The sequence below is a fragment of the Dipteris shenzhenensis genome, chromosome 32, assembly GCF_047967505.1.
Source record: "Dipteris shenzhenensis isolate YYH24624 ecotype China chromosome 32, Dip_SZ_1.0, whole genome shotgun sequence".
NCBI classification, from domain to species: domain Eukaryota; kingdom Viridiplantae; phylum Streptophyta; class Polypodiopsida; order Gleicheniales; family Dipteridaceae; genus Dipteris; species Dipteris shenzhenensis.
In genome coordinates, this window is record NC_141627.1 from 8,434,071 (window position 1) to 8,454,652 (window position 20,582).

General features: G+C 46.8%; 1 protein-coding gene across 1 annotated transcript in view; it reads left to right on the forward strand.

The window, feature by feature from the left end:
• The first annotated feature begins 289 nt into the window (after positions 1 to 289).
• Positions 290 to 20,582, forward strand: part of LOC147880262 (DNA topoisomerase, type IA, core) — a 174,351-nt gene continuing 154,058 nt past the window's right edge. The window contains exons 1-3 of the mRNA XM_087370687.1: positions 290 to 1,020; positions 1,493 to 2,037; positions 14,608 to 15,259. Coding sequence (XP_087226813.1) covers positions 514 to 1,020; positions 1,493 to 2,037; positions 14,608 to 15,259 — 1,704 coding nt within the window. The 5' untranslated portion in view covers positions 290 to 513. The remainder of the gene's footprint in view (positions 1,021 to 1,492; positions 2,038 to 14,607; positions 15,260 to 20,582) is intronic.

Here is a 20,582-nt window from a genome sequence, read left to right on the forward strand (position 1 = left end):
TTAAGGTAAGTCTCAATGAGAAGTAGAGGCAATCTCTTGAAGTTGGTGTGAGAATCATTCCTAAAATTTGAAGGAGCCACCCCAAATATCCAATTTCAAGGATAAGAAAAGTTTTCCTTAGTATTGTCCCACATTTTATGGGCATGACTTAAGGGGTTAGGGTTTAAGGCAAGTCTCCATGAGAAGTTAAAGATGATATGAAGACAGCCTCAATTTTGCAAATTCCAAGAGAGTTTTCCTTATAATTCTCCCACATCTCAAGAGTGAGGGGGGTTTACAAATTCATGGCTAAGGGTTTAGGGTTTAAGGAAAGTGTGAATGACAATGATTCGAGCAAAGCCTCAATTTTGGAGCAGGACTTGAAGCGAGCAATCGCCATTCCTTGCAATTCATGAATAGGAATTCAGGCGACGATCGATCTTCCTCCCCTCTGCCACCACCATTTCAGACAAGTTTCCGACGACAGAATGCGTTGTTTCGGAAATCCCTCTCGTTGTTTCGGTTAGCCTTTCCATGGGATATTGCACCAGCCACCTTTGTTTCCAGCAACGGGGAGGTTCCATGTCGCAGGCCTACTCTGGACAGCTGCTGTCTGGAGCTTTAAGGAGGCAGCACGCCAATGTCAGGCTCCTCTGCAAAGCCAAGGCGCCCTGTTCTCAACTTGACTTATCTCTACCAGCTCAATCACATGCACTACCCACTGTACGGGGTGTTGAACCGGCACAGAATCCTTTCTCTTCTCCTTCGATGGACAAGGGGCTGCCGAAGACTGTAAAGAATGGGATAACGCGGTCAATTTTTTGCAAAGATCATAGAGTCGTAAAAGATTGTTGGACGCCCTTAAGCTCGACTGGTCGAGCAGTCCTTGCCAACGTTTCGAAATCGGGAATGCTATTCAAAGCTCTATCCGCAGAGCTTTTGGCTACAGAGAAGCGACAGCATCGGAAGCATGCTCTCGAGGGAAGCTCGATATCAGGTTGGCTAGTGGCCAAGTATGAATATTCGACGTCTTCCAGACAGGTTACGTTCCGATATAAGCTTCTAAGGTTTTAACTCACTACAAGCATTGGCTAAAGTAATTAGTTCAAAGATCGGCTCTTCTCGTGTGTCAAAGCTGAAACATATTGTTCTGGTCGCATGGAAGACGAGGGGGAGCTGTCAATATATTTCATGGATTAGGATGTTTCATTGGATGTGTGGTATATTTGTAGGAGATGGATGCTAATATGGAGAAGCTCTGAACATTTAGAGGATTGAAGGACTTGTAATTGATGGTATAGGCGATAGGGCCGCCGACCACATAAGACTTGAGTAGCGGGCTTTTCAGGCCTTGGTTGGTCCTGAGGATACTTGAAGGTTAAGGGTTCATAGAATGGGCTCTGTATCGGTTATTCTTTGTCAAAACATCACCCAATAGCGTAGCAGTGTTTTAATTCAGCATTTATCGTGAAAACATATCTTCCTCAGAGTGTTTACGTGCTTCTCATTGCAGGATATGGCATCGACGCACCCTCTGAGGTCACCGCACATTGTTTCTTTTTGCATGGATTTGGGGTGGAGGTCACTCTGTACCGTCACAAAGTTGCGTGAACAGGCATCTGGCAATAAAGCTGCTAGCTGCAGCTTTGCAGAGAATGGCCAGCTTACACAGATTGAGCACGCATCGATGGATAGAGGAGACGTGTTTAATACTACGTCTCAACCCAAAGAATCAATTTCACTTAGTAGTAGCAACGTGGCAGTCCCAGTCCTGGACTCAACCTCAATGCCAGGCCTGGCATCCATAGCAGAGAATTCAGATTCAAATGGGGACTCGAAGCCAAAGAAGTATGTGGTTGTGGTTGAGTCTCCAGCAAAAGCTAAAACCATCGAAAAATATTTGGGAGCTGAGTTTCACGTTCTACCTACCTACGGTCATGTGCGGGACCTAGCTGCCAGGGCAGGATCAGTTCGCCCTGATGATGCGTATACAATGGTGTGGGAGGTTCCTGATGATGCACGTACCCATGTCATCAAAATCCAGAATGCTCTAAAAGGGTAGGCCTGTTCTGACAACTGTCTTTTCTTTTATATAAGTTGGTAACGGTAAATAATGCAGAGGGCTTTGTAGATAGATGCCCAAACTCATTGTGTAAATACAAAATAAAAAGTGTGGTTTTGACTTGATGGTAGTCATCATAAGGTTGGAACTAGCTACTGTGACATGCCCACAGATGTCATTGCTTCCAACGATGTGTTAGATCAGCTATAAACAAATGCTTTCACACATATCCTTGACACATGAGCATCCATTTATGCGAATGATGTTTGTATTTGAGTTTTTGTTAGCACTTTGGAGGTGAAGGGCATACTCGGCTGTGACAAAGGCTAGCACTCTTGTTAAATCTCTTCCAATTCAGTTATGCTTCAGCACTTAATGAGATATTCTGAGCAGCTAGTGAAAAAATGTAGTTAGCTCATGTACTCGCTACTTTGGTATCAAAGGTCTAAAATTTCATTTTTGTGAGGTACCAGGTCATGATATGGTGTTAGTACAATTTAGTACGTCAACCATGGTGCTCATGTGCTCTCTCTACTCCATCCTTACACAAAAGTCATCCTTTACCTAGAGTTGTAACAGTTCAACCTATTTTTCTTTATAGAGAAAAGGAACTTCTATTAATGCTTAAAATAAACAACCATACAAATCATCAAGACCAAAAGGTGCTGACCAGGGGGGGGTGGGAACTGGTTGTCGCCAAGAGAAACCAGCCTGTTTCCTGAGAACCCAGCTCATTGCCTAGGGAATGTTTGGAACAGGGGCTAACAACCAAGGTAGCGGACTATACAACCAGCAAATACCTCTTGCAGTGAGGCTATAGAAAATGCTTGCAGGCCATGCCTTGAAGAAACGCTCCCACCTTTCGGTGTTAACTTTTGAACCTGGCATCCTGTGCTCCTAGATGGCGCTTAGGGTGTAAATTATTTCTTGCCAGATGGTGACAAGAGTGGTTGCCGGTGGAACTGGATGCCCTCCCAACAACCAGCTGCAATGGGCAGCCCATATGTTCCAAGCAGTGATGCTGGACACTCTCTCCCAAACAGTGTCCTCTGCAAGGCGCGTGCGACTCAGAGGAATCAGCTTGTATGCCTCAATCCTAATCACCTGCTGGTCTTGAATCCGATAAGCTGGAGAGGCATGATTGACGATTGAGAAGCATGGCCATTGTTATTAAGCCACGCGGCCAGCCCCCAAGTGAAGTCTTTCTGCATTTGCTGTTTGATGGCCATGATCCTCAAGGTTGCCGACCATATCCTTTGTGCCGTTGGGCAGCCCCAAGGACAATGAGGTATCGTCTCTAGCATCCTATCTGTGCAAAATCGACGGCTGCCATCCACGTGCATTTGCTCCAGCCAGGGGCTGACCGACGAGCCTCCATGAGCCATCATGCAAACGAAGTATGAGATCTTTAATGGTCTTAGGCTAGTCCAAAGACGTGACCAAAAGTGAGAGATAACCTCACGGGGGATCTCCTGCGTGACCTGATGGTGCTCTCTCGAGGGGGTCTAGGTTGCTGCCTCAAGCCGCAAGCGGTGGTTAATAGGAAAAATGGCACATCATTCACTTTGTTTGTGTGCCAGGGAGGTCGAGACCACTCATCCGGGTTGTACTGAATGTCGTGGAGTGGTTCAACCCTCCCATAACCAAAGACGCCATCGTCGGTTAGACCACACTTTGCCCAACGGCCCACTATCTTGATCCTTAGCCACACAAGCTCATCTAAGACGTCCTCATCCAACGGTCTCTTATGCATCAAACTCCTTTGACATATACTCTCTCCCCCTATCTGTGTTGAGGGTGACAAGCTTGCATCTTGATTCATTCTCAACCATATTCAGCCACCTCTGAAAGCATGAGAAAACTTCAGATTTGGCTTTTAAAGGATATACCCAGCAATATCTTGTGAAATCATCAATGAGAGTCATAAAATATTTGTAACCCCCAATGGCATTTGTCCTCATTGGGCCACAGACATCACTGTGTACTAGCTGCAATTTCCTTTTTGAGAGTTTTGGACAATTCTTTTGAAAAGGAAACCGATGCATCTTACCCAAAAGACAACCCTCACACACATGTTTGGAAACTATGTGAGTTTGAGGTACATCATTTGCCATCTGCTGTGAGTGTAGCTTTGCAAGAGCTCTATAATTGAGATGACCCATTCTGTCATGCCAAAGATGAGTTTCATAAAGCTGTGAATCTGAAATAGCAAATGTTTCAATAGAAAGTGCAGCTGAGTGATGATCAAGGTGATAAAGCCCCTTTTGCAAAGTGCAAGTGAGAACTATGACATTGTCTATCACGAAGATCATAAACTAGGCATCTGTAGCCATCAAAAATCACTCTGAAACCTGAGGTGGCAATTGCTGAAATTGAAATCAAGTTGACTTCAATTCCAGGCACAAAAAGAACATTAGTCAAAGTGATAGGATGGCTTGAAATGGATGTGAGCTGCACATCTCCAATTCCTTTTACAGCATATGTAGCATTATTAGCACATGTGACAGTCCCCCCTCGAGGTGCATCTGCTAAAGAATGAAACAACTGTCTGCAAGATGTGATGTGCTTGGAGGCACTACTATCAAAATACCTAGATTAAGCATCATTAGCAGTAAAGAGTGCATCAGCTTTGGAGGGATCAAATGAACAATGGACAGCCCATGCCCAATCATCCTGAAGAGCATGTGCATGTGAAGCATTTGCTGGCTCATGGGATTCAGTAGCATGTGAGGCATTAACTGTCAATCCTGCTTTCTTTTTCTCCGAAGCAATGCGCTTCCTGCATTCTGAAATGTCATGTCCAGGCTTGCGACAATAGTTGCATCTTTTCTTCTTTGACTTATCTACTGTATTTTTAGATGCATGGGAGGAATTACAAATGCTATGCGCAGATTTAGGCTTGCCCATAGGCTTGGAAGCCTTGCCTCTTCCTGTCTGCTGTGAAGCAAATGCATGATCAGGAATAATGGCTTGTCTATTAGCTCGACTTTGCTCTTCTTGCAAAAGCAAAGTAACTAGTTGATCAAAAGAATAGTGGTCTGGATTACCCATGGTCACTAATCGAAGGGTTGTAGCAAACCCTTGATATGTATCTGACTGTCCATTCAGTGTGGTACTGACAAGTTGTGAATTTGGCACCACCTCATCAATGTTGGCAAGTTGTTCCATGAGGTCCTTGACCTTTGTCAGGTATGCATCCATAGAGTCACCTTCATTCATACTGACTTCCTCTAATGGCCTTCTCAAATATGCAACACGTGCCTCATTGCGAATGTGATAGAGAGAAGCCAATTTGTCCCAAGCATCCTTTGCTGTTCTGCAAAGTTCGGATGTGTGGAATAATGATTCTCTTGCATGATAAAGCAATACATGAATGTGCATTTGCATCTCTTGCATCCCATCTTGACTGTTCCTGAGTTGGAAGAGCAGTAGCAGGAGTGCTAGAAGATGAGGCATCAGGAGGAGTACCCCCTGCAGAGGGACCAGCAGTAGAGGCAACCACTGTAGCATTGGCTGGCCTCAGATCAACCCCAGAAACAATATTCCACAAATGCTTTGCAACAAGAATATGTTTCATGAGATAAGACCACATCAGATAGTTGGTGCCATCCAACTTATCATCTTCACGAAGAATGCCAAATAGATCTTGATTGTTCCCAGCCATAACAAATGTGATACCGTGAAAGAGACCTGAAAACTTAAAAGCCTCAAGGCTATCACGGCAAAGAGCTGGCTGTCCAAAAATGACAGCAAATATCTGCAAATTTCCAACCTAAATCAAAGGGCAAATGCAGATCTGACCCATATGTGACTGTGGCAGGCAATGTTCACTGCAAAAACAGCAAATTTGGCAAAAGCCCCAAATTGAATGAGGGCAAATAGGCCAAATAGAGGGCAAATACAGAAAAGCCCTAAATTTTGCTGAAATTTTTGCAAATGTGACCCAATGTATGATAATCTGACTCAATGTCTTGCAGAAAAGACTCAATGTCTGAAAATCTGACTCAATGTCCTGCAAATGTGACTCAGTGTTCTCCAATCTGACCCAATGTATTGCAATCAAATGAGAAATTGCAGACCAAATCCCAAAAAGAAAATAGCCTTAAGGCTTGCAACTGTAAAATTAGGACTTGTTGTCCACAAATTGACTGCAAAAATGCACCTGTCCCAAAATATAGACCTCAAGATGTAGGCTTTCCAAATTGTTGAAATGGCTTGAGATGATTTTAAACAGTAGAAGGAAGATAAGGATAACAAAAATCCTCGAAAGTCCCAAATTTTGATAACGTCCTGTAAGGTAGAAGCTGTACGGACAAAGTAGGTATGGTGCAGGTACAACGTGCTGAGCATGTACGATGCAGGTACAAAGTACAGCGTAGGTACATACTACAGTGTATGGAACAAGTACGCGCAGTGTACGGATGCAGGAACTTGATTGTACGGATGCAGGTGCGAGACGTGCTATACGGTTGTATGGAAGATGTATGGCGCAGTACGGAATGCAGGTATGGAAGATACAGTGTAGCTACAGCTGCTATACGGCGATGCAAGTAGACGGGTGTCCTGTGTGCAGGCTGTACAGCGGCGCATGTACGGTAGGTGTCCTATGTATGGACGTCTATTGTAGATTGTACGACGCAAGTACGTATGGAAGCAATTGGTAGAAGACGTACAAATTCTGACGCGGGATTTGTATGGACATCCGTACAGTCGTACGGACTGTACGGATGGTGCACATGGAGCAGATACAAATGCGGGAGCAGGAGACGAGTCGAACGTGGCTCAGATACCACTGTAGGATCGTTAGATGATAGAGAGAGAGCAAGGTGCAAAGAGTCGATAGAGTCTTAGCCATCACGTCAATCTTGAGTAATAGAAAAGAAAGAGTACAAAGTACTTATATGTAGACCTAGGACTAAGTGTCCTAGGTGTCACATAGGACTAAGTGTCCTATGTGGCCTAAAAGGCACTAAAACTATAAGTGCCTATATTTATGCCTACAAGGCACATGCCATGGCCTATAGGGCATCACTAGAACCACCAGAAGATGGCCTATAAATTTCTCAAAAGCGTAGTAAAAGAGAATACCCCGAACCAATGAATGAATTTGTTGACATTGGGCCGTAGATGTTGGCATGAACCAACTCGAGCGGCTTCTTGGCCCGTGATGAGGCCTCCTGTGGGAACTTGTCCCTGTGTTGCTTGCCTTCCACGCAAGCCCTGCAGACACGATCATTGCGAGCAATCTGTGGAAGTCCATCCACCATCTTTGTCTTTTGCATCTCAGAGAGAGCCATAGTTGACGTGACCGAACTGCTCATGCCATAATTTGGATCTGCCATGGTCCCCGTGCACCAACAGAGCGTGGAGCCTATATAGCCCATGCTCCTCGACACCTTGAGCCACCACCTATCCGTTTGCCTTGGATGTGACAGTGACTTTGCCGTTGTCGAATAAGACTGACATATTGTGCTTGTCCATCTGATAGACAGACAAAAGGTTCTTGCACAAATTCGGTACATACAGTGCACTGGAAATCAACTCCTTAGTAAATAGGACACCTGAAGATGAAGTGCTTGTTGGAAAGGTCACCTCCCCATCTGTAAGCCCCCAAATGAGCAGAGCGTGGGGGAGGGAGACCTAGGGCAGAAGATGCCTAGAGAAGAGAAAGGGAGGGGGACTGCCACATGGGCAGCACCTCACACAAAGCAAGAAGGGTACCTGGCAAGTCGTGGAGCTCCTAATGTACGGGGCAGACACGTGGACATCAGGGACCTGCAGCAGCCTGATTGCATAGGGATTTCCAGCAAGGACAGACGGCGCTTCAGTACGGAGAAGGTACGGGATGCATACGTGGCTGTACGGGGCTGGTATAGACCTGGCAGGAGGCAAGGATGCTGCAGCAGAGAGGCGCAACCATGGCGCTGCAAACAGGGCAGGCTGGAGCCTGCAGGAAGGCCCGCAATAGGGCGCATATGGCCTGGGCCAGTGGCACAGTGCCACGTGGCAAGGCGTGTACAGATGGGCCTGCAAGTGGGCAGATCAGAGTGGCGCAGCAGAGGCGGGACAGACCAGCACATGGGTCGGCCAGGAGAGAGGCTGGTTGGGCTGCTTTGAGGCAGCCAACCAGGCCTTATATAGGGCTGACCTAGGGGCTGGGCCCTTGCCTTAATTGGAGGGCCAAAGGCCCTAGAAGTTTGGGCCAGAGGACCCGGTTTTAGAGCCCTTAAGGGGCTGGACCAGCAGCAGACTGGTCGGTCAGTCTGGTCGGCCAGTATGAGCCCCCTTGCCCCTTGGGGGGCCTATAAAAAGAGAGGCCTCAGGCCTCATTTCATCATCCAGCCTAGCAGCACTTCAGGGAGCAGGAAGGAGCAGCAGAGCAGCAGCAGTTGGGCCTATGACCAGGAGGTGAACTGTGCAGAGGTGCTGCAGACTTAGCTCAGGGAGAGGCTGAACCTAGACTGTCTTCTAGGGCAGAAGGTTGCTGAGATCATCATCTTCTGGAGCAGCCATTCACAAGCAGGTTGGAGCAGTGGAACAGGGATCTGTGTGCTGCAGACAAAGCTTGGCAGGGGCTGCCCACCTAGGCTGATTCACAGGCAGTAAGGTGGAGAAGAACACACTAGACAGAAAGTCTACAGACGCTCAAGGTGGAGCACGCGGACTCTAGTCTAAAGATAGCCAGCAGATAGGAGAAGGACTTTGTGGTAAGATCAGAGGACCACACCATTGGTGGGACTCCGGATCTATCTCTCTTGTATTGTGTCCATAGTTGTGGACGGAAATATATTATTTGGTGGTTTCTCTATCTAGATTGGTTCATTGTCTATTGATGAGTCTGCACACCTATTGAATGCACATAAGTAAAGAAGTTTGTGATTCCACACCCACACCGCACACTGTGTGAGCTCCTGGGCATTATTTCCGTTGCGTGTACCCTCTGTTGGGTCATTTCTAACAGTGCTCCTGCGTCTCAACCTCCTGCATGTCACATAATGTGCAAAAGAGGCCTCTCCCTGGGTAGGCGCTCTACTCTGCCACTCTCGGTACAAAGTCTATGTGAAGAGATCCGGAACTGCCCAGTAGAGATCCTCACTGAGTGGGGTAAGTGGGGATCTGCGTGTATTCTGGTGGGTCAACGAAACCCTCCTCTGTGATATGTAAACAATGATCTCTGTAGATTTATTAGCTTTTGCCGTATTAGCAGACATGCAAATTTCACCTTGTGAAGTTTTCGTCCAAGTTGCGGCCTGCTGGTATTGTGATAATTATTTCTATCTTAAATGGTGTGTTGCCCTATCAGCTAGATTTAGATTTAGATGCACGTTGGGGAGAGACTACAATGAAAACGTTTAGACTTCATAGGCAATTGTAGCTTGAATGAAGAGATTTTGGACTACCTTTTGATTAGCCTTCTCCTTTAGTGCTAGCCTTTGTCATGGCTGAGTCTGCCCTTCATCTCCGGAGTGCTGACAGAAACTTAGTATGAAGACTTTGTATAAATGGATGCTCAAGTATGTGTGTGTGTGTGGATTTATATGTGTGAGAGCATATTTTTATACTATGGTCTACACCCACTGTTGGGCGCTGATGACGTTAGTGGGGATGTCATAGTGGCTAGTCCCTGCTATGCATGATGGAGTTTATGGTTTTCAACCTTGTGAGTGACTATCATGAGATCGAAACTACACTATGTTGTGTTTTTAGAGGATGAGATTGGGAATGTTCGTGGATTCATCTAGGTATATAAATGATCTCTGTAGAAGCTAAGCTTCACTGGGAGTTCTCTCGGTCCCGACCAGGTCCGGAATGTGTGTAGCTGTAAGAGATCCTCACGGATTACCTGGTTGACATCGTGTGGCATGAGGGGAGAAAATGGAGCGAGGGACTCTGTCCATGTGGAGCCCCAATCCCTCAAACCATCTCTCTGTGCGTGCATTCCAGCATCTCTGGTCACCCCCTGCTGAGAGTGTCATAGAGGAAGACAATGCTAGCCATGGCAGCTTGCTAGGTCCGGAAGAGTAATCCCCATACTCTCTGACTCGGTACATAACCTGAAATGCAGCATCTAGTTGTAATGGAGATGACCCAAACTCAGCCTGAACGATTTGGTGAGGAAAGGATGGCTTACTGCGAATCATCCGTGATAGCATGAGAACCTGTAGCTGTTCCACCCGTGCCCACTCTGTATCCAATAATTTTGGCTCCCAACAAGGACTGCCATACATTCCCGCTGGGTAGACCAAGGAGTCAAAGAGCAGCCCCTTGGTCCGTGGATCCTGAAAGTGCGAGCGGAAGCACTGCCTCTCTAGTCTGGCCAATGAAGCGTATCCTCTGCCCAGGTGTGCTTGCATCGCGGGTTTGAGAGAGAGAGAGAGAGAGAGAGAGAGAGAGAGAGAGAAGAAGAAGAAGAAGAAGAAGAAGAAGAAGAATATATTATCGTCCTCTGAAAACCAAAAATTGGCCTATGGGACCCGAGCAATACAAAATCCTCGTACACAAAGACTCCTCCCTTGGAGGGGAGGGTATTAAGAGAAACTACCTTTATGTCTTAGGTGAGTTCTTGTGCTTGAAAAGCTTATAGACAAACGTTCCTAAAGTTGGGGGTGACCCGCTATGTGGAGAGAGAGAGAGAGAGAGAGAGAGAGAGAGAGAGAGAGAGAGAGAGAGATCCACGTAAGGCCTTGCGGGCCTATGGGACAAGGTACAAAGCACACCAAAAAGGATGATCTCATACAAGCGCTGGAGCAAAGGGCGCACTAAGGGCCTTGTTGAGTGCTAAGACTGCTAAATGGATAAATGGATAAATCTACAGAGCTCAATAGCTCAAGCAAAATTTTAATCCATACACTATCAACTAACTGAGAGCTGAAGTATGAAGTATGTTGAGAGCTGAGACTCAGGCTCAGAAGCCAAAGCTCGGCACCGTGGTCTCCCAGATGCAACTTGTAGTCATTTCACTGTGAAATATAAAGAAATACCGAAAGGGGCGCCACGGTGTTTGGGGCCAATCGGGTGCACTTGTCTATGTTTGTTGATCAGGGGCATTCTAGCCTCCATCCCTTTTTCAGTGGTTTTGTTTGTGAATAAATGGATAAATGCCAAATGGTGATTATGCAATGGTTAATGGTTGTGATATATGCTTTGTGAGCTGTAAATAAGTGCTGAAGTGATTAAAGGTTTAATTCCACTGCCCTCCGAGTGATTAGAGGCCGGTTTCACTGTGCTCTATCAGCCTCTCTGTCCTGTGGTTTGATCGCCTTCTGCTGCTCTAAACCTTGTGTTGGTGCATCTCAAGTAGATATAGGCCAATGCAGACTTGCTCCTGGAAGTGGATCAGTGTTGAGAGTAGGCCGAACCCGCTCCCATCCTGGTAGAGGCAATGGTATTGTCCCCTGATCTCATAATAGGTTGGTAGGCGCGCACACGCGCGCGCACTCAGAGAGAGAGAGAGAGAGAGAGAGAGAGAGTCACTCTCCGTGCTGCAGGTGGTCTTTGCATCCCTCTCTCAGTAATCTAGGCTGCCCGCATGTCAGCTATCTACTCCACCTCCATCCAGCTGTGTCCTGGGGCTGACTCTAATGCATAGAAGTCTGTGATGTGTTGCTGTGCTCTATCAGCCTCTCTGTCCTGTGGTTTGATCGCCTCCTGCTGCTCTAAACCTTTTGTCGGTGCATCTCAAGTAGATATAGGCCAATGTAGAGCTGGTCCTGGAAGTGGATCATTGTTGAGAGTAGGCCGAACCCGCTTCCGTCTTGGTAGAGGCAATGGTATTGTCCCCTGATCTCATAATACGCTGGGCAGGCGTGCACGCACACGCGCACGCATGCACATAGAGAGAGAGAGAGAGAGAGAGAGAGAGAGAGAGAGAGTTTATTAAAGTCTTCGGGAGACGGTGAAGGTCTATGAGACTAAAGATAACTGATACAATGAGCATAACGGTGGCGGTCTCAAAACGGGCCAGCCAACCGTTTCTACAAAAAAGAGGTTATGAAGGACGGTGTGTCTAGTCCTGATACAAAAAATATGTGTCTACCTCCAGATGATACAAAAAAGAAGGGGGGGCACCAAAAATGGGGCAGAGGGGGGAGATACAATATATATGTGTAGGTGGTGATCGTCAGAGACCAATCATAGAGGGGCCGTCAAATGGGAGGCCGGAAAAAACCCTGCGATAGATGATTGGCCTCTGACGTCACGCGGCCTAGTCGAGCTTGGTCGTCGGGGGCGGTGGGTGGCCCTGTGGATGAGGGCAACGGTAACCCCGGTGGGGCGGGCAGAGAGCAGAGACGAGATGTCATGGACCTGGATGTGTGAGTCTGTCCGCTGGCGCAGCTGTCGTGGCTCTGGCTCTCGCTCACATCTACGTCGTTGGCTAGACTCTTAGGAGAGGTATCTTGTGACTGGAAGAAATCAGTGATGGGCCGCTGGGTGTCCTCATGCTGTGTGTGTTGCGCGTGTCGCCGTGCTCGGAGAAAGGTATCTCGGTGGCAAGTCATCTCATGTAAGAAAGCGGCTAGGCATCGCTGATCCGGGAACTGCAGCATGTGTGGGAGGGGGCCAAATCCGTCGCGGAAGAGGCAGTGTTACCGGCCTCGAATGGCATAATAGATAGGACATCTGAAAGCAAAGTGCTCCTCCGACTCGATCTCCTGCAAGTCGCAAAGTGGGCAAAGGCGGCCCTCTCGTGGGATACCCTTTGCGCATCCGCTCTCGATCCGTAATCGGTGTGACGAAACCCTAAACTGACCGAGGGAGATCCGGAGCGCATGTGGTAGATGAAACTGTGTGTAAGCTGGAGGTGTGATGAAGCCCTCCTGTGAGATCTGGAGGCAGTGTCGGCGGTAGAAGTCGAGCTTCACAGGAAGCTCGGGGTGAAGAAACCATGTCCGCCAGGTGTGGAGCTGGAGCAGATCCGCTCGAATGAGCCGGTTGACCTCCTGGTCAGTGGGGGAGAGTGGAGATGGTGGAGCGTCGAGGCTATACTGAAAAGGAGGCAACCGGTCTAAGTCGAGGCCCAGTCGGGTGAACCAACTGGAAAGACGACTATACCAGCATCGTTGGTCCCCATCAACGGATAAGGCCATAGAGGAGGATAGGGCTAGCCAAGGTAGGCGGAGGCGACCGTCGGAGGAGGAGCTGAAATCCATGACTCTGTGTAGATAAGTGATAGCCTGGAAAGCCGCATCGAGTTGTAGGGGTGAGGCGCCGAACTCTGCTAGAATGATCTGGTGTGGTACCGATGGTTTGTTGTGGATCATTGGAGCAAACATCAGTATCTGTAGGCGCTCGACTTGAGCCCACTCTGTGTCTGAAAGGTCGGCTCCCCACCACGGGCTACCGTACATGCCTGCTGGGCGGACCAAAGAATCAAAAAGGAGAGACTTGGTCCGCGGGTCCTGGAAGTGGGAGTGGTAGCACTGTCGCTCCAGCCTAGCAAGAGCGGCGTAGCCTCGGCTGATCCTGGCCTGCATGACCGGGCGCATCATGAAGAGAGAGAGAGAGAGAGAGAGAGAGAGAGAGAGAGAGAGAGAGAGAGAGAGTCACTCTCCGTGCTGCAGGTGGTCTTTGCATCCCTCTCTCAGTAATCCAGGCTGCCTGCATGTCAGCTATCTACTCCACCTCCATCCCGCTGTGTCCTGGGGCTGACTCTAATGCATAGAAGTCTGTGATGTGTTGCTGTGCTCTATCAGCCTCTCTGTCCTGTGGTTTGATCGCCTCCTGCTGCTCTAAACCTTGTGTTGGTGCATCTCAAGTAGATATAGGCCAATGCAGACCTGGTCCTTCAGTGTTGAGAGTAGGCCGAACCCGGTCCCATCTTGGTAGAGGCAATGGTATTGTCCCCTGATCTCATAATAGGCTGGGCAGGTGCACCCGCGCGCGCGCACACACACACACACACACACACACACACATATATATATATATATATATATATAGAGAGAGAGAGAGAGAGAGAGAGAGAGAGAGAGAGAGAGAGAGAGAGAGAGAGAGAGAGAGAGGAAGTCCTTTGGAGACCCTCCAGGATCTTTGGGGCTGGTGACCGCTATCAAAATGATTGGTTTGTTGCATCTGAAAAGCTAAGGAGACTTTATATATCGGTTACTATGCTATGATGTGCTGCAAGCATATATTTTGCTAACTGTCTTACATTCCGGGGTGTTTTGGGTCTTGTCCACCTGCCCTTCTCCACCTCTAGTTCATGAGAGCTGGTCCTTACTATACAGAATTAATCCCATTTGACCATGATACATGTCCTCCCTGAGATACAGAGAGGACTTTTGTCTATGTATTCCTTTACAGTCAAAACGTCCTATATTTAAAGCATTCAACACTGCAAGCATTTTCAAAGACAGTTTTTTGTGAGGTCTTATATTAAATACACATCAAATGTGCAAGATCTCATTTAATGCATGAACTTATTGTGTGTGTGTGTGTGTGAGAGAGAGAGAGAGAGAGAGAGAGTGTGAGAGAGAGAGAGAGAGAAAGAAAGAAAGAAAGAGAGGACTTTTGTCTGTCTATTTTTTTGCACGATTAAAGGTCCTATATTTTTTTCTCTTTTGCAGTGCTAAATGTCTTATACTTGCTTCAGATCCTGATAGAGAAGGTGAAGCCATCGCATGGCATGTTTCTGAGTTGATGAAGGCAGAGGGCCTGATGAAAAATAGGAAAGTCAGGGTTGTAAGGGTTACATTCAACGAGGTAACAAGACGTGCAGTTCTACAAGCCATGCAAGCTCCAAGAGATGTCTGCATGACACTTGTGAATGCCTACCTTGCTCGACGTGCCCTTGATTATTTGATTGGATTTGGTCTCTCTCCTATTTTGTGGAGAAAGCTTCCTGGCAGTAAGTCTGCTGGGCGGGTGCAGTCGGCTGCCTTGAAGTTGGTTTGCGACAGAGAGACTGAGATAGAGGAGTTTGTTGCTCAAGAGTATTGGACTGTGGAAGCATTTGCATGTCATGAGGCGAGCCCACAGACTTCTCGTATGTTTCCACTGCGGCCTTCTCATGTTGATGGAAATAAACTTGAGCGGTTTTCTTTACTTTCTGAAAAGGATGCTAGGAATCTGGCAGATAAAATAGCAGCTTCAAAGATAAAGGTCTTGTCTGTAAGAAAGGGCCTGATGTGCAAAAATCCTCCCAGACCATATATTACTTCTTCACTTCAGCAGGATGCTCAATCAAAGCTTGGCTTTGGTGCTGTCCGGACAATGACTGTACGTTTCATTTCCATTTCTCACTCCTACTAATTTGGTGTTTGGGGTCACTGATTTTGAATTTCATCAGAAGCCTTGATTTTTTCCAAATGTACTTCCTATCGAATTACTAGGTCTTGTCCTTAGGTTTAGAGTTTGGAAGGGATAATATTCTCTCGGCTTTTTACAAGGTTGTTATCATCTCTTGCATTTCTGCTCGAACCATGATAGTCGTTATAAAGATATCAATTGCTGGATGCAGAAATGGAGTGGTGAGCTTCAAAGCTCGGTTTCTTTATGTACTGGTTGTATTCATTCTTTTGAATGGTTACTTAAACTTTAATGTTGTAGATAGTGATATAGTTTCATCCTGATGCTGCTTGTTTTGGCTCTATAAATGAGCTTTATCCTGGCACTGGGCAGTCACAGATGCTTGCTTCTATTTGGCTCCAATAGATGCCTTGAGCCTCTGTGTGTGTGTGTGTGTGTGTGTGTGTGTGTGCGTGTATGTGGCTTGTGTGTGTGTCTGATAGATTATACTGCCTACTTGTCTTACAATGAAATTTTCTGATCTTGTATTTGCTGGTCTCCCCTTTGGGGACAGCCTCTTGTAATATATAAATATATGGATTTCACAAAAAGTGTGTTTGTGTGTCTGTTTGTGCTGTTGTCTATTATCGAAAGCATAGTTCTTGCAAGATTTCTCAATCCTGCTGAGCTCTCTTATAATTCTCCCTTTTATTGTGTGCCTCATTCCAGACTGACTCTCTTTCTCTCTCTCTCTCTCTCTCTTTCTCTCTCTCTCTCTTCACTACTCCCTGTTCTCTTCCCCGCCCCTCCCTACTCCCCCCTGGTGCTTCCTCCCTGCTCTCTCCCCCCACTCCCTCCTGCTCCCTCCTGCTCTCTGCCCCTACCTATCCCAGCTGCATTTCGCTCCTGCTGCAGCCCCCTCTCTCACAGCCTCCATTGCCAGCCTTTTCCTGGATCTGAACCCCCCACAGCCTCTTTACCCACACCGAATCCCCCTCATAGCTCCATCGATCCTCATTGCAAGAGTCATCAGCTGCCTACTGTTTAGCCTCATTGCCAGTGTCACCGGCTGCCTACTGCTTAGCCTTTGCAGCCCGTCGGTATTTTTTCTCTCCCCTTGCCACATGACTTGAGGAATGGTCCGAGAAATAATAAGTTGAGATATCAAAGCATCGGATGGGTGAAAATTCTCCAGTGATCGAGGCGGCCTCGAAATGGGTGGTTGTCGTGAAACGAGAGCCTGCAAAGGCAACTCACATGCTACTACTGTTTTGATCAAGTACTGGATCATGGCATTGTGAGTGGGCCTAGCACGCAAGACGTGACCCCATTAGAGACTAGCCCTCTAGTGATAAGTGTGAAGAACCACACTTTTCTAAAATGCAAATGTGTGCAATGCATGCAGAATTTGAATGCTGATTGGCCCTCCAATGGGGAAGAGCGCCCTCGTGAGAGTACTTGTTTCTTTTTCGACCTACATGCAAGGTGGGAGAGAGATGACGGATGAATGCAATGTGGTAGAAAGAATGCTACGTGAGATTCACAATGAAAGGGTGATACCCTTTCATTAATGTCCCTTGAGATCACTCAAGTTCGATCTTTCCATTTACACCTACCCTTAGCCTATGACCCATGCACCTACCATTCAATGCACTCTAATGCACCCTTTCCCTTTCCTATTGCCCCTAGGACCTAGACACGTGTGTGCACATCTTTATTACTAATCATTGGCCAATGTTACATAGTTTTGGTGGTACTATTTACACCGCTTGATCGATCATAAATACAAACATATAACCGCACCATCAAATTGGCGCCTAACAATAATAAAGTTCTAATGACTATTAATTAACTAAATAATCATTTCTCTTGTCATGACACTCCCTCCTGCTTGAATGAGTAGAAGTCCTCTTCTGGATTATTGCTTGTCTCTTCCTCTTATGTGCACTTTCTCTTGTTACTTCTGCCATTGCATCGCCTCTTTGTAATCTGCGAGTATCTGTGGAAAATCTGTTAAAAAATCTTCTTCCATCCATTGTGCATCACTAGCTGGCTGGTTTTTAAACTTCATTAAATACATATATCTCTTCTTTCCACGAGTACTCTTCTCTTTATGGTACACGATCTGTTCCGGAGTAAGAACTTCAGTCCCATCTTCAAGTTCAGGTTCTTCTTGATGCTGAGTATCCGAAAACGCAGAAGTATCGCCATGGTATCTCTTCAAATTGCTCACATGAAAGATGTTCTTCCTACGCCAGTGGGCTGGTAACTTCAGCTCATACGCTCTGGATCCTTCTTCTGGATGTAAAGCTGCTGAAATCTGAAATGGACCATAAAACTTCGGTGCTAGCTTGACATGTTTGGTACTTCCTCTCACTGACTTGATTCTTCTTTTATCAATCTTCAATAAAACCCAATCATCCTCCTTGTAATAAACTTCTTTTCTTTTTTTATTGGCTACCTTGGATTGTTGAACCTGGGCCTTCTTAATATGTTCTTTTACCTGCTCAATAACCTGTGACATATCCTCAGCAAACTGGTCAGCAGCAAAAATTCGCTCCCCCAAGTGTGTTATTGGAGTGGGTAAACATTGCCCATAGATGATTTCAAATGGGGCTTTCTTGGTGGAAGTGTTATGCTCTAGCCGGGATAGCATGACCTCGGATAGATCGGTGGGCATTTTCTCTTAGATGACCAACTTTTGTAATAGTTAATGTGCGTAATTGAAATGGTCAAGAGAAGTAACTGCCAAGGTCCTAGGTGAGGGCGGAATGGCATTGACTAGATAGTTCTGAGGGCTAAGGCCTAGGTGCACCTAAATGTGCAATAATGCCAAGGGGCAAGTGGTTTTTAATGTGCCCCAAGAGAGGGGTAAAAAGGTGCACCAAGTGGAGAGGCTAAATTGATGACATTTGGCAAGGAGAACTATCTAGGGAATCGAGGGTCTCATGGATAGGTATGAATGAAATAACGTACGTATCTGACGATTGACGATTCATGAGAATAGGCTGGGTGGAATAACAGATAGCCATCACCCATGATTGTTTCAACGACGAGTAGAGGTTCAGGCTACAGATAAAAACGTGGATAGATAAAGTCGTTTACATTGTGGTATCAGAGCAAGGCTAGAGGATGAAGGGGGATTTGTGATTTACGACGAAATCTGTGGATGGGAAGCACTGTAAACTTCGAATTCTGAGAGTCAAGCTATGGCGCTAGCAAAGGCGAAGAACCTTGTCTCCTCCAACCCTGTCGTCGTCTTCAGCAAGTCGTATTGTCCTTATTGCAAGCAGGTCAAACAGCTCCTAGCAAGCCTGGGCGTCAAAAGCAAAGCTATCGAGCTCGATGAAGAGAGTGACGCCTAAGTGACGGCGTTCCCGACTGTGTGGTTGGGGTGTCTACCGAGTTGGGTGACGTGCTCAGATTGGATCGCCTCGAGCAAGAATTTGGTGGAGATCCGAGAGCTACTGACCGTCGCATAACGAATCTGTTTGTTCCGCTCCTGGAGTATGGTTGGTTGTGAGCAAGCAGAGATGGGTCGTGGAAGCACGAGCGATGCGCATGCCTGAGCATTGAAATTAATGGCCACCGTGGCCTACGAAGGCTGTGCGTGAAGGGACTACGTGGACGGACAGCAGGCGGCGAAGAAATTGTGACTGGTCAAGGGGGATAAGCAGTCCAAGGTGGTGACGGGTAAACGAGGCTATCGACTTCGTCGAATTCGAGCGGACGTCGATACATTTTGGAAGGGGGTCGTTGGAGCAACTGCTGGCATCCCTGCGTGCGCAAATAAAGGGCGACTTTGGATTGGAGATGCAGGTCTATTGCTGAGCCATCATTTCGGGCTTGGACCTCCACCCACTGGGCTGCCCAGTTTCTCTCGTGAGGCAACACCAGCCTTGGCTCCGCAACGTCGGATTATTTCATCAGGGAGCCTTTCTTTCCATGCAGTTTTTTTTTTGTTTTTCATATGTCCTGTTATTTCTGCGCCGTCGAAAAGAAACAAGAAAAAAAAAACCAGGAAAGCAGAACAGAAGTGAAGGGTGTATATATTGGTTATTTGGGTTTTAGATAAGACTGAAAAAAAAAAATCCCATCTTCCATTGTGAAACTATGGAGGCAGAAGGGCAGAATTCAAGGGTGAATCCCAGTGAGTCCACATCATGCAGCACCTACATTGATCGGTAGGATTTTGATATTAGAGGATGCTTTACAGCAGATTATGGACCAGCAGCTTCAAGTGAATGCTGGTCAAAATGAGATCAGGGAGATGGTGCAAGCCTTGTCGGCTAGACCGTCTAGGATTGATAAGGGCAAAGCTCCAGCAGAGCCAGAGCCCAGTATACATTCCTTAGAGCGCGCAAGGGTCAAAGTGCCTAATATCGCTAATTATAGACCGGAGAAGTATGCTGGTCGGATGACCGAGCGCAGCTCTAATGTGATCGAGGTTTGGTTACACAAGTGGGAAGAAGCCTTCGCCATTTGTGAAATTAGATCCGATCTAAAGAAAATCCGCGAGGCCACACACCTGTTTATTGAGGCAGCGGACAGATGGTGGATAAAGCAACAGAAGGATCAAGTTGCTCCAACCACCTGGGAAGGGTTTAAAGTTGAATTCAAGAAACACTTTCTCCCACCTGATGAAGAATCCCGAGCTTGGGATGCTTATAGAAATCTTCGTCAGAGGAGTCTGTCAGTGGCAGAGTACACTGACAAATTCAGGGAATGTGTCATGAAAATAACAGACCCTCTCCCTATGTCGGTTCAGTTAAAAGACTATATCTATGGACTGAACGACAAGATCAAAATGGAAGTTCGGGCTAAATATGTGACTACATTAGATGAATCTATCGCAGTAGCCCTGAACTATGAGGATGCCAGAGGCAGATCTGGCCGATTTGTGCAGGCAGGGACTCAGTATGAGTACCCGAAAAAAGGGGGATTTCCGAGGAAATGGGTTTTAAAGACAAGTGTCTCGCAGCCAAGTGGCCAAACCAAGCAGGTGAAGCCGGTTGAGGGACCAGTAAAAACAAGTACCACCGTTGGGGTGAAAAGGAAAATAACTCCAATGGCAGCCCGGGCTTGGTCAAAGTCCTCGTTGACCCCTGAATAAAAAGAGAAAGCCAGAAAAGAAGGATTGTGCTTCGGCTGCCTTCAGCGACATCAGTGGAAGGATTGTCCACTGAATAAAGACCGTCGCACGGCTAATATGATAATATCTAAATGCGACGTAGAAATGCAGGAGAGTCCCAATGCAGAACATATGCAGATGCAACTGGCGGGACCTTCTCAAAGGTTAGTACCTTGTTTGTTA